The sequence below is a fragment of the Oryx dammah genome, unplaced genomic scaffold (genome assembly GCF_014754425.2).
Source record: "Oryx dammah isolate SB20612 unplaced genomic scaffold, SCBI_Odam_1.1 HiC_scaffold_19, whole genome shotgun sequence".
NCBI classification, from domain to species: domain Eukaryota; kingdom Metazoa; phylum Chordata; class Mammalia; order Artiodactyla; family Bovidae; genus Oryx; species Oryx dammah.
In genome coordinates, this window is record NW_024070203.1 from 66,719,613 (window position 1) to 66,737,255 (window position 17,643).

The 17,643-nt window shown below is 39.7% G+C and overlaps 1 protein-coding gene across 1 annotated transcript in view; it reads right to left on the minus strand.

Moving 5' to 3' along the window:
• Positions 1-17,643, minus strand: part of LOC120879074 (fibrocystin-L) — a 177,423-nt gene that overhangs the window by 62,158 nt on the left and 97,622 nt on the right. The window contains exons 43-50 of the mRNA XM_040262130.1: positions 17,373-17,529; positions 16,080-16,159; positions 15,490-15,619; positions 13,955-14,084; positions 9,759-10,000; positions 7,800-7,936; positions 4,257-5,286; positions 2,345-2,536 (exon numbers count right to left, since the gene is read on the minus strand). Of these exons, the coding sequence (XP_040118064.1) occupies positions 2,345-2,536; positions 4,257-5,286; positions 7,800-7,936; positions 9,759-10,000; positions 13,955-14,084; positions 15,490-15,619; positions 16,080-16,159; positions 17,373-17,529 (2,098 nt within the window). The remainder of the gene's footprint in view (positions 1-2,344; positions 2,537-4,256; positions 5,287-7,799; positions 7,937-9,758; positions 10,001-13,954; positions 14,085-15,489; positions 15,620-16,079; positions 16,160-17,372; positions 17,530-17,643) is intronic.

The window sequence follows — 17,643 nt, forward strand, 5'->3', positions numbered from 1 at the left end:
TTTGGGTTATTCAGCAAATATCCACTCCTCTCCTGTCCTCGAGGGCAGAATACTCTCCTGTTCTGTTGATACTGGGTGGCTACTTCAGCCCAGGAACTATTAGCAGAACTGACTCTGTAAAAGCTTAAAAAGTGCTTGCTGGTGAAACACACCCTCTTGAGCCTCTGCCACTGCAATGCAAAGAGGCTCTTCTAGGAGAAGAGCGGGTAGCACACTAAGATGACGTTTGGCATACATGGATAGAAAAAGTATATATATCTTAGGGGCATGGATTTAATTCAAGTTACCTGAGTGGAAACTTGCTACTTCTCATCTATTTCTTAGATCCAAGCCAATTCATAGACTTAAAACACCTAACACCAGTGGGAGAAATCTAGCCATTTATGGGGCTACAGCCTACTAGGGAGAGCAAACTATCCAAACCTTCCAAGAGCTGTTAGTTTCTGGATCTGAACTGATACAAACTCTCAAAGACTCTAAACGCCACCATGGTCAACCAGCTGGAGTGGCAGCTTACAAAGGCCAGGCCATAGAATGAGTCTTTGCTCATCTCATGGCTGGTCCATTGAGGCCACTGGGTCATCTTATGGTTATTCCTCCAGTTCCAAAAAGTATGGTGGGAATAGATACAGAACTCTGTTTGGAGAAAGAGCAGAAGTTGAAATGCTCGCAAGAAATATCCTACCAAGAGGATCTGATAATATGGGGTGAAGTAACAAAACCCTAGCATGTCCTGATGGATTTAACATAGCAGCTATAGTGTTACTGGTATAATCATGCTACATGTTTTCAAAATTCATTTGGCTTACATTGAGATACATAATTTTAGTTTCAAATTGGAAGTTTCTACCTTGCAAATATCATTAAACATGGAAATTTGGAAACACTGTCATCAAGAAGCTGTATCATTAGATTTATGCAGAAAGTGTGGAAAACTATATTTGAGAATCATGTTCAGCAGATCTTTGATGCACCAATGCTTTTCCTATTTTCCAAAATCTGCAGTCTGTCAGAACAGTGTATAGGAGAGTGGATTAATTGTAGATGTTTTAACTAATGCAGCTTCCAGCTGGCTAGGTGGTAAAGAATCCACCTGCCAACGCAGGAGATGAAAGTGATGTGGATTCAATCCCTGGGTTGGGAAGATCCCCTGGAGGAGGAAATGGCAACCCACTCCTGTATTCTTGCCTGGAAAACTCTGTGGACAGAGGAGCTTGGTGGGCTACAGTTCATGGGTCACAAAGAGTTGAACACAACTAAGCAACTGAGAACACACACATTTTAACCAATAATTCAGACAGATGATGGATGTGTGTATAAAGCGATGGATGGAATGATATAAAGATCAGAGCCAGTCCAGTCAGGCCAGGTCAGACATGATGAAAATAGACACAGTTAGTAACTGGAAGAGTTCCTAATGGAGGGAACGAAAATTGGGTAGGAAGGACTGAGTGAACACTTTAGGAACCATACTTCCCCGTGCCACCCCTTTATCAAGATAATAAATTAAAAGCAATTCCAAACCCTTGAGGGGGGAAAATATAGAAAATAATACCACAACAAAAAATCGGGGAGATGTGATCAGGATTCCTACCAATCTCCATTTAACTTGCTTGTCTGGCTGCTGCAAATGCCAGATGGATCATGAATAATGATGGTAAATTAATGCAATCTCATCAGGCAACGATGTCAAGCACATGTGGTGTTCCACATATAGTATCTTTACTCAAACGACTCAGTAAATCAACAGCCTTTGGCACCTGGGGTGCAGCCAGGGACCTAGCAGATGCACCCCACCCCATCAATCAGCAAAGATAATCAAAATAATTTGCTTTCAGGGGCAGAAACAATGATGTATTTTCACTGTCTTAATCCAAAAGCTATGCCAACTATCCTGCTCTCTGTCACAGTACTGGCTATGGTTGCACACTGCTTAGTCCCTCAGTTGTGTCTGACTCTCTGTGACCCCATGGACTGTAGTCTGCCAGGCTCCTCTGTCCATGGGATTCTCCAGGCAAGAATACTAGAGTATCCTCCAGGGGATCTTCCTGACCCAAGGATCAAACCCAGGCCTCCTGCATTGCAGGCAGATTCTTTACCAGGGGAGCCCATGATATTGGGGTGCCTTAATCAGCAGAATGTCATGCTCATCCACGCATTTACTCAATATTCCTCATAAGTCGTTTCGGGGTGTGTTATTAGTTTCCTGCCTGGCTTCTGACTGATATCAATATTATTCTTTTTCCAGTGTTCTAAATAAGTGAGTGACAACTCAGGAAGATGATGATGAAAATTGACGAAAACATATTTAAATGAGTGGGTCACATGATTACATTCCACTTACCAAAAGAGTCTGAGAGAACCACATCCTTTTCAAGCAGGGACACTGGAGAAGGCTTGTTGAATGCTAGCCGGTGGAAGCTGACCGAGGCGTCACAGACAGACCCGGGGAACCCTATGCTCCACTCGGCTTCTTGAGTGCAGTGAGAAGGGTCCAACAGAGGGCTGTGTGGAATGACGGTGTGTCCTTTGTGACCTAGGAAATGGACGCAACAGCACATTTCATGTCAGAAAACTAAAAAGCCAAACTGTCTACAGCATATGCTTACTATGATCCAGGGTGCCACCAATACAATCTAAAAGTCTTGGTTCATTTTTTCTTTTTTTTGTCATGGAGTAAGGGGCCCTCCTAAAAAGGCTTTACAGTGCACTCTTCACTCAGGGAGCTTATCATGAACACAGCAGAAATATGCGATCTGAAGAACCCATGAGAGACAAAGTAGGGGATGGGATGGGGAATAAGTAACTTGGTCAAGGACACAAGGAAGGATGTAAATCCAGGCTGTCTGACCATAAAGCCTAGGCTCTCAACCAAGAGTCTGTCAACAAATATTAAGAATCTACACTGAGGGACATCCCTGGTGGTCCAGTGCCTAGGACTCCATGCTCCCAAAGCAGGGGGCCCAAGTTTGACCCCTAGTCAGGGAACTAGATCAACAAATGCCACAACTAAGAGTTCATATGCCTCAACTAAAGATCCTGCATGTTACAACTAAGACCTGGCACAGCCTAACACATAAATATTAAAAAAAAAAAAAGAATCTAAGCTGAATTAAGGAATTAAGGTCAATAAAGCCCTGTATATTGGAATTATCCAAATGTTCTCCTTCTTAAAGCCACAATTAGAATAGGAAACAAATCAACAACTATGGGTGAGTATTCAATCTGTTTGACTATTGAGATGAACCTTCTTTCAAAGGCTTTCAAAAACATGTTACTATCTGTAGGGTTACTTATCAGTTTTTCCTCTTTTATAAGGTATTATGCAGAATCATACATACACACACATCCTTCCCATCTTATTTAGCCAAATCGTTAGCCTTGTTTAGTCCGACTCTTGCCACCCTATGGACTGTAGCCCTCCAGGCTCCTCTGTCCATGGAATTTCCCAGGCAAGAATAATGGAATGGGTTGCCATTTCCTTCTTCAGGGGATCTTCCCAACCCAGGGATCGAACTTTTGTCTCCTGCATTGGTAGGCAGACTCTTTACCACTGAGCCACCAGGGAAGCCAAGTAGTTATCATTAAAATTTTATAAAAATGCTAAATTCTAGAAATCACATTTACAGAAATCATATTTACATATTTACTTCAGATGGTAGAAAAATTTAACCTACAATGTTGAATTTTGTACTAAAGTTCACATATTCTTTTAACCAATTCCAAATTCAGAATTTAGATTGGAAAGAAAAGACTAACAGTAGGCCTGTGACTTACTACTTCCCTCTAAGGTACTTGAACAGGATGTATCCAGTCTGTCCACACTGCTTATGTAAATAAACCTGGAATTAATACATTTATGGGCCTGACTGGCTGGAAAATTTGGGTAGTCATGTGATTAACTGAATAAAAGATAGTGACATTCTCAGACTGACATGGCTTTCTTTTGTGGTCCCTAATTCCATACTGCTGCTACTGCTAAGTTGCTTCAGTCCTGTTTAAAATTTGCTATTAACTCAAAACCAAAGTGAAAATGTAGGAAAAAAAGGACACACATGGAGGCTGAATGTGATAGCTTGGGACTTCTCCAGAAAAGGATCTGTCATGTATGACTAGTGCTGACCTGCATCTCTAAGCCATTAGGAAGGTTTGGTACCAGGTAAGATTCACCTGAATATGCCATGACAATTCAAGTCCGTGTTAAGCGAAAAATGTAGTTCCAAAATATTTTATCAGAAATGAAAACATCACCTTACCTGTAAGCGAACCATCAACATCAATCAGTACCACTTCATGTTCCCATCGAAAGCCAGCCTTGTTCGGTGTGTGAGAATACTGGATGCCAGCGAATTTTGCACTCCACCCTCCACATCTGTGGTTACAAACACCCGTGATGGACGTCACTCCCAAAGCTGCACAGCTGGGACGGTCAAAGTTCATGAAGTGTATGGAAGACACAGTCAGTCCTTCATTAAACGGGAGAACCAGGCCTTTTGTCGTGCAAAATGCAGACCCCATCCCCAGTTCATCAAGATGACCAACTATTTTGCCATTTTTAATCATTGCTCCATTGGTTTCACCCCATCCTCCAACGTAAGGAGCCAGGATCCTCTTTGTTTCAATTCCAGCCTCATAATTATTTACCATCACAAAGTTATGGAACTGAAGGGCACCTCCGTTGACCCATTCAGCTCCTTTTTGACAATTCCAAGTTGTGAGTGAATGAAATACCGCAGGCACTGGCACCGAAGAAGTACACGATCCTGTCTGCATGGGGAAATATTCTTCAAAGATCCACAATCCAAACCAACCTTGAGAATGAACAGTGTTGTTAAAGAATTCTCCAAGAGGGACTCTTTTTTGGCAAATGTTTCGGTCATAGGATGGCCCATCAGGGTGGTTGTTCATTCGGTACCAAAAGCCAAAGTGAGTGCCACCAGCAGCCACATTGTGTCGTATGGTGTTGTTTGGATTGGTTACCCAAAATGCGGCTGGGGTCACATCGTCATTCAGAAGACTAGTACTCTGATGTACAAATACTGCCAAGTTATATTGCAGGATATTGCCGTGTTCAATGCCGTCTTCTATAAAAAATGCTCCTCCCCTGATATCATATATAATATTCCTCTCGACCAGAAGGTGATGTGTGTTATGGATAGTAATAGCCCTGTTATAGGTCTGGTGAATTGCACAGCCTTTTACATAAGATTTAAACTGTAAATCTCCAAGCAGGTGCCAATGTATTGGATATCGTCCCAACCGGAATGCCTGACCAGCATGGAATATCTGTCAAGCCCAGAAATCACAGCTATTCAGTGATACACATAGAGTTTGCCTGGCTCATACTTTCTTGCTTCAAAATAATATCCACATTCACATTAATTATTATTAATGCATTGATCTCTCCCATATTATTCCTGTTTATCATTTTAAAATGTTCTTTGACCCCCATCCCACCTTGTTTTATTCAATATATGAATATAACAGCCCATGTGTGCTCATGCTTTTTATAAAATGAATGAATGAACAAAAGTCATCTTCAACTGCTCTGCTTTTCACCTTACTCTGTTATGAAACTGTGGTGTTGAGCAAAACACAACCTCTTAAAATACTTCTTTTTCTCCTCCTTTTAATCCTTACTGAATTATAAGAAATATTTCTTGAATATTTATCAAGTGCCAGATATTTTGCTAAATGTCATATGCATGATCACACTCTACTATAATCCTAGGAAGTAGCCACTCATCAGAAGCTTCATTTTATAGATGAAGAAAGTGAAATGTAGAAATGCTGAGTATCTATTTCATAGTCACAAAGCTCCACTTAAACCCACTGGTCTGATTAGAGAGTTGGCGCTCTTACTAACCACTCTGCTATACTTTCAAAGGTCTACAATCCACCTGATGCGAAGGGCCAACTCATTAGAAAAAACCTTGATGCTGGGAAAGATGGGAGGCAAAAGGAGAAGTGGGCAGCAGAGGATGAAATAATTATACAGCATCACCAACTCAATGGACATGAATCTGAGCAAACTCCGGGAGATAGTGAAGGACAGGAGAGCCTGGCATGCTGCAGTTCATGGAGTTGCAGAGTCGGATACGACTTAGTGATTGAACAACCAAAATGATCTAATAATCTAAGACAGAAGATGCCTCTGTGTGTGCGTATGTGTTTGTATCTGTATAATATAATCTTATGAGGTTTGGAAATAAAATGTTAGGTCATCCATTTACTTTCATTCTTCATATAAAAATAAAAATTAACTATTACTAATATTTACCATACAGGTCAACCCTGGTAACCTCACTTAGTCCATATCCAGAAGTTACAATTGTGTAACATAACCTAGGAGGAGGAGAGTTTTACCAAATGTAGCCATTGACTCTGCCACCTTTACTACAATTGGGTGTTCTCAATTTAACAGATTTATGGATTTTACTATCCTTCTTTCCTTTGCACCCTCCTTCTTTTTATTGAACACTTGATAAAAACTGTGCTAAACCCAGATTATACAGACTGAAGATACAGAAGAGCTCCTGATATCTTGGGCATAACTTGCATATTTATTCTTTTATTTATGTATTTGTTCAATTTATAGTCAATTAAGAATCTGCTATGTGCCAAGCACTGCTCCAGCTACAGGGGAATCAGTAGAAAACTAGAAGGACTGCTTATGTTCTAGAAGAAGAGATTAAAAAATAAAACAAAAATATATCTGAAGTTATGAGTTAATAAAGAAAAATAGGAGTTTGGCAGCTCTTTCAAATAAAGGTGGTGAAGCACGGCCTCTCTGAAGAGACACATTTGAGAAGAGATTTGACTGAAATGAGTGTGAACACAGAAGTACCTGGCAGAGAAGCATTCTAAGGAAGATGAAGAGCTTGTGCAAAGACCTGAGCTAGGAACGTGCCTGATGTGGTCACATGTCACAGGGAGGCTTATGTGGCCAGCATGGCGGGCGCCAAGGATGGTTCACACAAGACAGCAAGAGGCCAGAGTGGGGTCAGATGATGTGCCTCCTTTGGGAAGAGCTTAGACATTTTGTTTTAAGTGTACTGTGAAGCTCCTGAAGAGTTTCGAACACAGTGTGGCAAGATCTGATTCACACTTTAAAGCCTGAACTTTGTCCACAAGTCTCTTCTCTATGTCTATGTCTCCATTGCTCCCCTGCAAACAAGTTCATCAGTACCATCTTTTTAGATTCCATATGCATGCGCTAATATATGTTACTTGTCTTTCTCTTTTTGACTTACTTCACTCTGGATAATAGGCTCTAGGGAGATGGGAGGGGGGTTCAGGAGGGAGGGGACATATGTATACCTGTGGCTGATTCATGGGGATGTATGGCAGAAACCAATGCAAGACTGTAAAGCAATTATTCTCCAATAAAATAAATTAAAAAATAAAAAAGCTGAACTTTGGCTGTGGTATGGAGATTACGTTGCAGAAAAGGTGGAAGCAGGAAGATCAGTTAGGAGAAAAGCATAGTAGTCCAGGTGAGAGGTGACAGTGGTTTGGGTTCGGAACCAGGTGGAGTGCTGGAAAAATAGTGGATTCAGGATACACTATTTTGGGATAGAACTTGTTAATGAATTTGAAATGGAGTGGGTATAAGAAAAGCAGAGAAACAAAATTTCGGCATGATTACATACATGAATAACAGTTGTATTGACACTATCTGTTTATCTGTCTCCTCTACCAAACATTATTATAATCAGCATCTGGCAAAAAGCAGGTGCTCAATACATACTCATTGTACAGACAACTCTGGGCAAACTGCTAATAATAGTGCCTCTTACCTCTACATACTCTATCCTTCCAGTTACCATGTTAGCACCAGCTATAGGAGCATGAAGCATAATGCAGCCTCCAAACTGGTCACTTCCTATTTCTTCTCCAAACTTTCCTTGGAGACAGGTCTGTGTAGCAAATTCACCTTTAAAAATAAAATTTAAGATACAATAAAGGAAAACCATGTCAAAATCTTCTCATTATATAAAGACTGCTTTTCACATCTAGTTATATCTTTTTATTTACATATAATTTTAATCTTATCCTAGAACATAATTGCTTGCATTCATGTTATCTTCTCTTCTGCACAATAAGGAAGGTAAGTGCCTTGTCTTATTCCCCTCTGCATTCCCTAAAGTACTTACTTTGCTGTGCTGTGCTTAGTCGTTCAGTCATGTCTGACTCTTTGTGACACCATGGACTATAGCCTGACAGCCTCTTCAGTCCATAAGGGACTCTCCAGGCAAAAATACTGGAGTGGGTTGCCATGCCCTCTCCAGGGGATCATCCCAAACCAGGGACTGAACCCAGGTCTCCCGCATTGCAGGCAGATTCTTTACTGTCTGAGCTACCAGAGAAGCACAAAAGTACTTACTTTAGTATCTTTCAAAGATACTAGATAAATATTTGAATGGCTGAATGAATGCTGATAAAGGTATTTTGCTTTATTATCTCTGAATTTATTTTCCACAACATTTGGGATTAACATAGTTGATACAATTTTACACTGGTACAAGATTAGAACATGCATTATCTCACTTAATTCTTAAAATGATAGTAGGTTGGCAGAACAGGAAGTATTTTTATATAAATCAGGATGAAACTAGGTTTACAATGGACATAGTGAGATGATGAAGATGAACTGGAATCAGAATGCAGGTCACTTGACATTGAATCCATTGAGCTTTGTCTTATGCTTCCCCCTGAAGACAAGGCTGTACCTAAGGTGTACCAGTTATTATTCTACTACGTATAGGATTGTAATGGCAGTGGGCTTCGCTGGCGGCTCAGTGGTAAAGAATCTGCCTGCCAATGCAGGAGATGCATGTTCGATCCCCTGGGGAAGGAAACGGCAACCCACTCCAGTATTCTTGCCTGGAGAATCTAGCCGGACCCTAGCCGGCTGCAGTCCACAGGGTCTCAAAGAGTCGGACATGACTTAGCAACTAACCAACAACAACAGCAGTAGTGATCACATAAAATATTTAAAGAGACTTAAATGTACCATGCTTCCTAACTATACTCATTTATATAGTTATACATAGTTTTATGTAAACATATATACACACATACACATGTGTGCATGCTAAGTCGCTTCAGTCGTGTCCAACTCTTTGCAGCGCTATGGACTGTAGCCTGCCAGGCTCCTCTATCCGTGAGATTCTCCAGGCAACAATACTGGAGTAGGTTGCCACGTCCTCCTCCAGGGGATCTTCCCGACCCGTGGAACTTGCGTTTTCCACAGCTGCTGCACTGCAGGTGGATTCTTTACTGCTGAGCTACCAGAGAAGTCCATATACATACATACCTATTATATATATGAGAACTATGGTAGGTTAAGGACAGCCATAGAACCAGTCCCAACTATTGACACCTGAGTAGAAGAGACGCATGTCCCTTCAGGACCAAAGTAACTAACTGCTAGTGCTTAACTTCCCGGGCTTCTGATCTCCTATCTCAGAGACCATGGACACCCATGTGGAGATGAAGCTTCCATCAGCCCAGACACTGGAAAATTAGTGTCCCCCTGTATGAGTCAGAGCCCCCCTGTTGACTCATACTGGACACATGCAGCATAAATAAGAAATAAACCTTTACCATTTTAACTCACTAAAATTTGGGGCTTATTTATTGCCAGTGCATAACCAAGTCTATTAGTTCTGAACAGGAGCTGATTTTGCCCACAGGGAATATTTCTGCAATGTCTGGAAACATTTAAGTTGACACACTAAGGCTACTAAAGTTACCTGTGTCAAATCCATCAGGACACGCTGGGATTTTGTTATTCCACTCCACATTGTCAGATCCTCTTATTAAAATATTTCTTGTAAGAATTCCAATTTCTGCCCTTGCTTCAAAAAGAGTTCCATCGGGGAGGGTGACAGTGATCCCCAGGTGTGTGTAATTCAGTGGATCAGTGAGCGTTATGTTCCTGCCATCAGCAGATACAGATGCAAGGGTCCTTTTCTCATTTTCTCGTTGGCTGTGTCTGTAAAAATTTTAACCATAAGCTCTCGGAATTAATATAAATTAACACAGTATTGCTTTGGTATATTTGTTTTATTCTATTTTGAAAACTTCATCTGTAAAATAGGAAAATAATGTTTATGTCATACAATATGCTGAAGAGGAATTTGAAGATGGTATTTTACTCCCTCTAAAGTATTTAAAAGAACAACTCCTTTACAACTTTGAGGATCACACACAGTGGCTCTCAACCAAGGGTGATTTTATTCCCCTGGGGACATTTGGCAATGTCTGGACACATTTTTGGTTGTCATAACACAGCAAGGCAGGGGCTGTTGTATTGGTGTAGGTGGTGTTGGTGTTAGTATTGGTGGTACTGGTGGTGGTGTTGTTATTGTTGGTGGTGGTGGTGTTAGTGTTGGTGGTATTGGTATTGATGGTGGTGGTGTTGTTGGTGGTGTTGTTGGTGGTTGTATTGGAATTGGTAGTGGTGGTGTTGGTGGAGGTGGTGTTGGTGGTAGTGGTATTGGTGGTGGTGGTGTTGGTGGAGGTGGTGGTGGTGGTGGTATTGTTGGTGGTGTTGGTATTTGTGGTGGTGGTGGCGTTGGTGGTGGTGGTGTTGCTACTGGTAGGCAGTGGCTGAGGATGTTCCCAAACCTCCTGCGATACACAACAAAGAATTAACCTGTCCAAAATGTCAATAGTGCTGAGGTTGGAAAAACCCTTACAGAGGGAGTCTACTGGAGGTTTTAGAGCAGGAGAAAGGACTGAGGTGAGTTCAGGAGGTCTTATTTCTACCCATTCCTTCAACACACCCCAAGTTCCAACAAAAGGACTGGCCAAATCGATCATACTCATGTATGAATCCTTCCAACAAATGTTTATTGAGTGTCTAGGAGGAAATGGAAACCCACTCCAATATTCTTGCCTGCAAATTCCATGGACAGAGGAAGTTCTATGAACAGAGGTAGGTGACAGTTCATAGGGTTGCAGAGTCAGACATTACACAGCCACTGAACAAGAACAAGCCTGTTTTCTAGACATAGAGTTAAGTACTGGGAGGTGGGTACCAAGCAGAAGTGCCCCTAACTTCAGAGAGACAAGTGTTTCTATGGCTGATTTTATGTTTTATCTACTAAAGCATGTGACTGGTGCAATTGACAGAGGTGCCTTTAAGGGAGTTATTGCTATATCTTCCTGACACTGCTTTTTGATTCCTCTCTTCCTTGGCAAATCTTTCTCCTCCTTTAACTACCAGGTCAAATAACAATGTTGCATCTGAAATAGATTGGAAGGCACCTGTCTCAACTTTCCCAGCCCTTCTAGATTCCCAATAAGTGCTGCCTGATGCCCCGTTAGCACTCACAGTTACCACACGCAGACCTATCACCCATTTACTTCTCTGTCCTTCCCATACCTGTCTGCTCCTCTAGGTAAGGCAACCACTGAATCATTCTGTATGCTGCGTACCTGTCACAACTCAATCATAGATTTGACTGACTGAACAAATCAATGCAGAATAAGTTCCTGAGGGAAGAAGGTAGAGGAATGGAACCCAAATAAGAAGATGATAGAATATTCCAGCATGAGGGACTGGGAGTCTAAATTCAATGGAAAGTAAGGAAAGCCGGTGGAAGAGGTATTTCAAGCGCAGAACCCAAAGAACTTGGTGATGCACAGGAAGTGAAGAAAGCTGATAGTCAGAAGGTCACTAGGAAAATTTTTGTGAAGATGAAAATTAGATTGTAGGGCTTAAAGGGAAAAAATGGAGAGTGAGAATGAAATGGAAGAAACGGGCATGGTGACTCAATAATTGAGAGAGAGAATGGGAGGCGGTGGGGAAAGAGACAGAAAAGCTAGAAGAAACAGGAGAACAAAGCTGGTTTTTTTCCAAGAGGGTAAGTGGATGGAAAGACATAATTCCCAAAGACCCAAGGAAGGAATTAGAGGGGAGGGGCAGGGGAAAGGAGAAGTGGAGATTAAGGATGTTTGAGATAGGGTGTATCAATAATATTACAAGATCCCTCAGGTGATTTGAACTAACCTCTCCCAATTCTCTTGGATTCAGATGATACAGAGATGATATTTTTAGAAAAGTTCTCAAAAGGATTTTTATATGTTAGGTGCACCTAAATGCACCTTTCCTTCCTTTGTAATAATATCCAACATATATTGCACTAACTTTGAGCCAAGTTCCACTCTGTTTTACACATACTAACTCATTTAATCCTTACAATAATTCTGAGATACATACTAACAGCATTCCAATTTTAGTGAAGCACAGAGAGGCAAAATAATATGGCATTAGGCCTTGTAAGTAGTATTGCTGGGGGATGGACCTAGGTCGACTGACTTTAAACGTAGTATTCTTAACCACCTGCTTTGCAAACCCTCAAATAGGATTTACAAATGAAACAGTGAACAACTAATTAGATTTGGTGGGAAATTCCTAAATTCTTGTTTATTAAAACTTTGTTTTGTTGTCAGTCACTCAGTGGTGTCCAACTCTTTGTGACCCCTAAATTCTAAACTTACTTTTCTTTCACCCAGAAAAGCTATGAGGACTTCCTATTCTATAAGTAAGCCCTGTCATTTTGCTGCTTTTAAATTTTGCCATTATATCATCCCAAGGGCAGAGAAAAAAAAAAAGAGGGTGCTTATAAAGCTAAGTATATATTTAACTCTTCCTAACATGTGCAAGTCTATTTTTAACTCAGAAAGGGACAAATTCAAAATGCCATCTTGAATTTTAATTCTAAATTGAGTCACGACCTTAATACAACTTAGCCGTTTCTTGTCATAAATTACTATTTGTTCCCTGATCCACATAACTATATCCAATTTTGCTATTACATAATTTGAATAATAAAGCAAAAATAAAGCTCCTCTTGCTTTATCTCCCCACCAGTATTCTTGGCATAGCTGTATTAGTTTTGTTCCTCGTATTTCTTATTTGCTAAAATATATAATTAAACAGTAATTAAGGGTCATAAGCAGTTTCATGATAAAATGTCAGACATCAAAGGTCATGTTAATCATTAGTTACACTATAATTTCATCCCTATCATTCAATCATTACTAACAATTTTGCTCCATGGGAACCACTGCCAAGACTGTAAGATTAAAAAGACTTAACTAGCTGCTTTCAACTGTGCTCGACGGTGACCCCAAACAAAGAAGCTCATTTACATTTTTGCATGCATTGATGTACTCAGCTGAAGTACATCAGCTGAGAGGTTTTCTTTTTTATTTTAATTGGAGGATAATTGCTTTCAATGTTGTGTTAATTTCTGCTGTACAGTGTGAATCAGCCATAAGTACACATATATCCCCTTCTTCCTGAATCTCTCTCCCACCCCAACCCCCATCCTCCCCACTCTAGGTCATCACGGAGCACTGAGGTGAGCCCCCTGTGCTATACAGCAGCTTCCCACTAGCCCATCTGTTCCACACGTGGTCATGTATATATGTCAATGTTACTCTCCCAGTTTATTACACCCTCCCTTTCCTCACTCTGTCCACATGTCCATTTCCCACGTCTACGTCTCTATTCCTGCCCTGCAAAAAAAAATCATCTGTACCATCTTTTTAGATTCCACATTTACACATTAATATATGGTATTTGTTTTTCTGACTTACTGCTGTCTGCATGACGTCACTCAGAGGCTTTCAAATAACTTTTAATAGCAGAATGCTCTTGTCAAATGAAATCTTACGTGGGAACTGCACAATGAAAAACGACTAAAATATTTTAGTAGTATATATTTATACTTTTTCTTATGGTAAATTCAGTCAATAAAAACTCACGCTGGAGATCAACTCAATGTTAATATCTGGCAAGTAAATATTTGGCTGTCCAGGCTTCTTTACTTGAGGTTTCAAATTTAAATTAAATGGCTGTGGACCTCCTGAATCATACCTTTTTTACACAGTTACAAATTTCTACTCTAAATCAAACTTATCAGATCCATCATACCTGTGTCCTGTGCTTGCAATTACAATCTTATCTCCTGGTTTCCATGTTACTGCTTCTTGTAAAATCAAAGTCCGTTCCCCTGCCTTTGCAGTATGAGCCAACCGAGTCCAGATCACAGGAACAGGCAGACCTGGAGCCAACACACAAACCAACTGAGAGTTTCCTCAGGTATGTCTTCTGGAATACTAAGAGTTTTATGCATTTTAATCTCCTGGATTGTATAACTTTGAGAAGATTCATTTTAACTTAGCATCTTATACCTTTCTCAAAAAAAAAAAAAAAACACACATTTAGAGTGCTTGCTTTATAAAAGTAACAGTCACATTTGTAATAACACATATGGGCCTCCACATTTTGTAAAAGTCCTTCTGCAATGATATATTTCATTTATGAAAATCTCCTTTATGTAAACTCAGTATAAATGGCATCATTTTGCCATTTATGTCCAACTCTCTGTGACCCCATGGACTGTAGCCACCAGGCTCCTCTGTCCATGGGATTTCCCAGGCAAGAACACTGGAGCGGGTAGCCATTTTCTTCCCCAGAATAGTATGATACTCTTGATAAAATGGCCAGAGGCATACATTGATAACATGGGCAGAGGCCTATTACCTTTGTCTTTGTTGATAGGAGTTGCTTAAATTGATAATCTGGAGACAAATGAAATGTGTAAATTTCTGAAAATTTCATTAGTGTATATATTTAGCCTAGTGCAGGACATATATGGTCATAATCGGGTATCATGTTTATATATTATAAACTTATAAAAGAAGTAGATTATTACAATAGAGAGGGCTTCCCAGGTGGCACTAGTGGTAAAGAACGCACCTGCCAATGCAGGAGACATAAGAGATGTGGGCTTGATTCCTGGGTTGGGAAGATCCCCTGGAAGAAGGCATGGCAGCCCACTCCAGTATTCTTGCCTGGAGAATCCCATGGACAGAGGAGCCCAGTGGGCTACATACAGTCCATAGGGTCACACAGAGTCAGACACGACTGAAGTGACTTAGCATGCATGCACATTACAATAGAGAAGACTTCATATAAAAAGGTTCACACCATACTTCCTTTAAACAATGCTACCCTGACACCACAAACAGGATTACAATAATTTTTATTTGCTGATATTTTTCCAGAATGTAGTTACAGAAAAGTGCAACTATAAATTTCTAGTTGTATGTTAGAAAGAGCCCATTTTAAAATACAAATGGAAGACATGACAATTTTTGCTTCCAGACTTAATGCTTTTCTATTCAGATAAGATGAATAAAGAAAACAATCAATATGGACTGTCTCAAGTGCTAAATTAGGCAAACAATGTGACAGAAGGGCTTTCCAGGAGTGACCTTGGTTGTGCGTCTTGGTGGTCTGTAGGGGCTGACCTGGCCTGTGTGAAGGAGGGAAGAGATAAAGGGTATAAAGAGAGAATACATAAAGACAGGAGAAGCTTGGCAAGGCTGCATTTAGAGAGTTATCAGGAGGATTATCTCTGGCTTCTTGGCTAGTCTCTCCTGGACCAGTTCCCTGAGCCATACCATGCAGATCCAGGATTCCTTCCCTCACTGCCAGCGTTTTGGCGCCATATACTGGGAGTTCAGGAGACCTCAGGTGCCCGTGCAAGGTAATGACTGCCCTGTGTTGAAATGGAGCTGCTTCTGTCCCAACCTGCAAGGGATTTCACGAGCATCACTCAAAAAGCTGAAACTCATTAGCCACGATTGTAAGCACCCAAGAGCAAATTCCTTCCTACTCTCCCCTCTTTTGAGAATGGATTACTCCATTCTCAGTATGGAGAGACAGTTAAACCTTACATTTTCTAGTCAGTCAAATACACTGTGTCAGACCTTCGGAAAGTATACTGATTGACTTTGGCCACATACAGCTCAGAGGTAATATTTTTTTGCACTATTTAAATTTCTGCTCTCTGAAAGTATGCTTTGTCTTTGCATTAAAAGCACAAAAATATTCTGGGAAACTTTTACAACCCAGAAAAAAAGACTTTATGCTAAGAACTGAGATCTACAAGAAGATAAACTGGTGAGAGTATAGCATAATTAACTGTCCATTTCACACATGATATTTTAAGAAGAAATGGAGAGAGGTTATCAATAAGTTACTCATATACCTGCAGAATGCCTCCATCTGTAATTAGAATATTTTCTGCCTGGAGTTCAATGTCAGCTTCATGAAATATTAGAGTTCCACCTAAAAACCATACAATTTTGAAATATATTACAAGAAAAATTCATATTAAAAGCTATTTATTAAATTATACATTAAAAATTTGATTTCTTATTCCTATCTGCTATCACTATGCAGGTAACTTCACTTCAGTTCTTTGGCAATATGAAGTAAAATCAAACCACAAGCCAGATTATTTTCCCTTGATCATTTGTTATTTTAAATCCTACTAAATAGTGCAACTACAGTTTCTAGTTCTACAAACACAGGACCTCAAATTTAAATTAAGAACAAAATATTGAAAGAAAAGAAAAATACTTTTTATAGAAAGTACTATAATGTTAACATTAGCACCGAACTTCTATCCACTAATTTGCACCAGCAATAGCTATAGCCTATGATTAGCATAATTAAAGAATGTGCTGGGATACATTTTTTAAGAGACTGATGTAGATTTGTGGACAGTAAAACTTCACTTGTTCAAATGTTCAATAGTTATTAACTTCAAAGAAGTGAAACACCACTATTATACCAGGATTTGAAACAAAAACAAAATGCAAAGGTCTTTGATTAGCTAAGCTGATTATGGCAAAGCTTTATATATTAAAGCTCCAAGTATTTTATTCTTGCCAATCATTCTTTCTTTTATACACAATTGTAACAGTTCTGGTTATTTAATTTTCTGTATTAAAAATAGAGTATTAAGAAGCAGAGAGAACTTTGGGTAACAGTTGAAAGCAGGTTCACAGGCAAAGGTTAAACCACAATCTGACATCCAAGAGGAGCAAGAGGGGGTCATTTAGTATAGAATTTAACAAATCTCCATGGTTTTTACAATCCCCAGGACCCACTATACTAGTTTTTCTAAATAGGAAATACTATTTTGTTTAATTCACTCCATGTGAATTCACTTACACATATACACACACAAACACTCACAGTTATTGAAACAAAAGTTTAAGAAATATTTAACTTTAAAAAACATGCTTACCCACATCAATGTGGTACACTCTGATATTTTCTATTATATTTTATTAAAAACATTCTGGTGGCAACACAATAAATAATTTCATAACAACAAATGGATAATAACACTCAATTTAATAAATTCAACACTACACTCTGAATTTGAAACATGATATAACTGTGGATGTTCATAATCATGAATCTTGATTAAATTAACCTCACAGAACCATTTCATAGGCAGAGTCTTAGAAACAGATTTTCAGAAATTTACCTTGAATAAGCAACATTTTTAGGATGGGGGTATTTTGATCCAGCAAAATTATCTGTCCTTTTGTAATAACAACTAGGGAGCCTTCCTCTGGGGGAGATTTTCCTCCCCATGAGGAGTTGGAGGACCAAGTGTCCACATACAGGAAGTCAGCATTAGCCTGTAATAGAACACAAGAGACTTAAAAAATTTAATTCAGAGATTTCATTATTGAATTTCTCAAAATGAAGAAATCTAAGACAATGGACATCTTCATTAATAATAAAGTGTAACC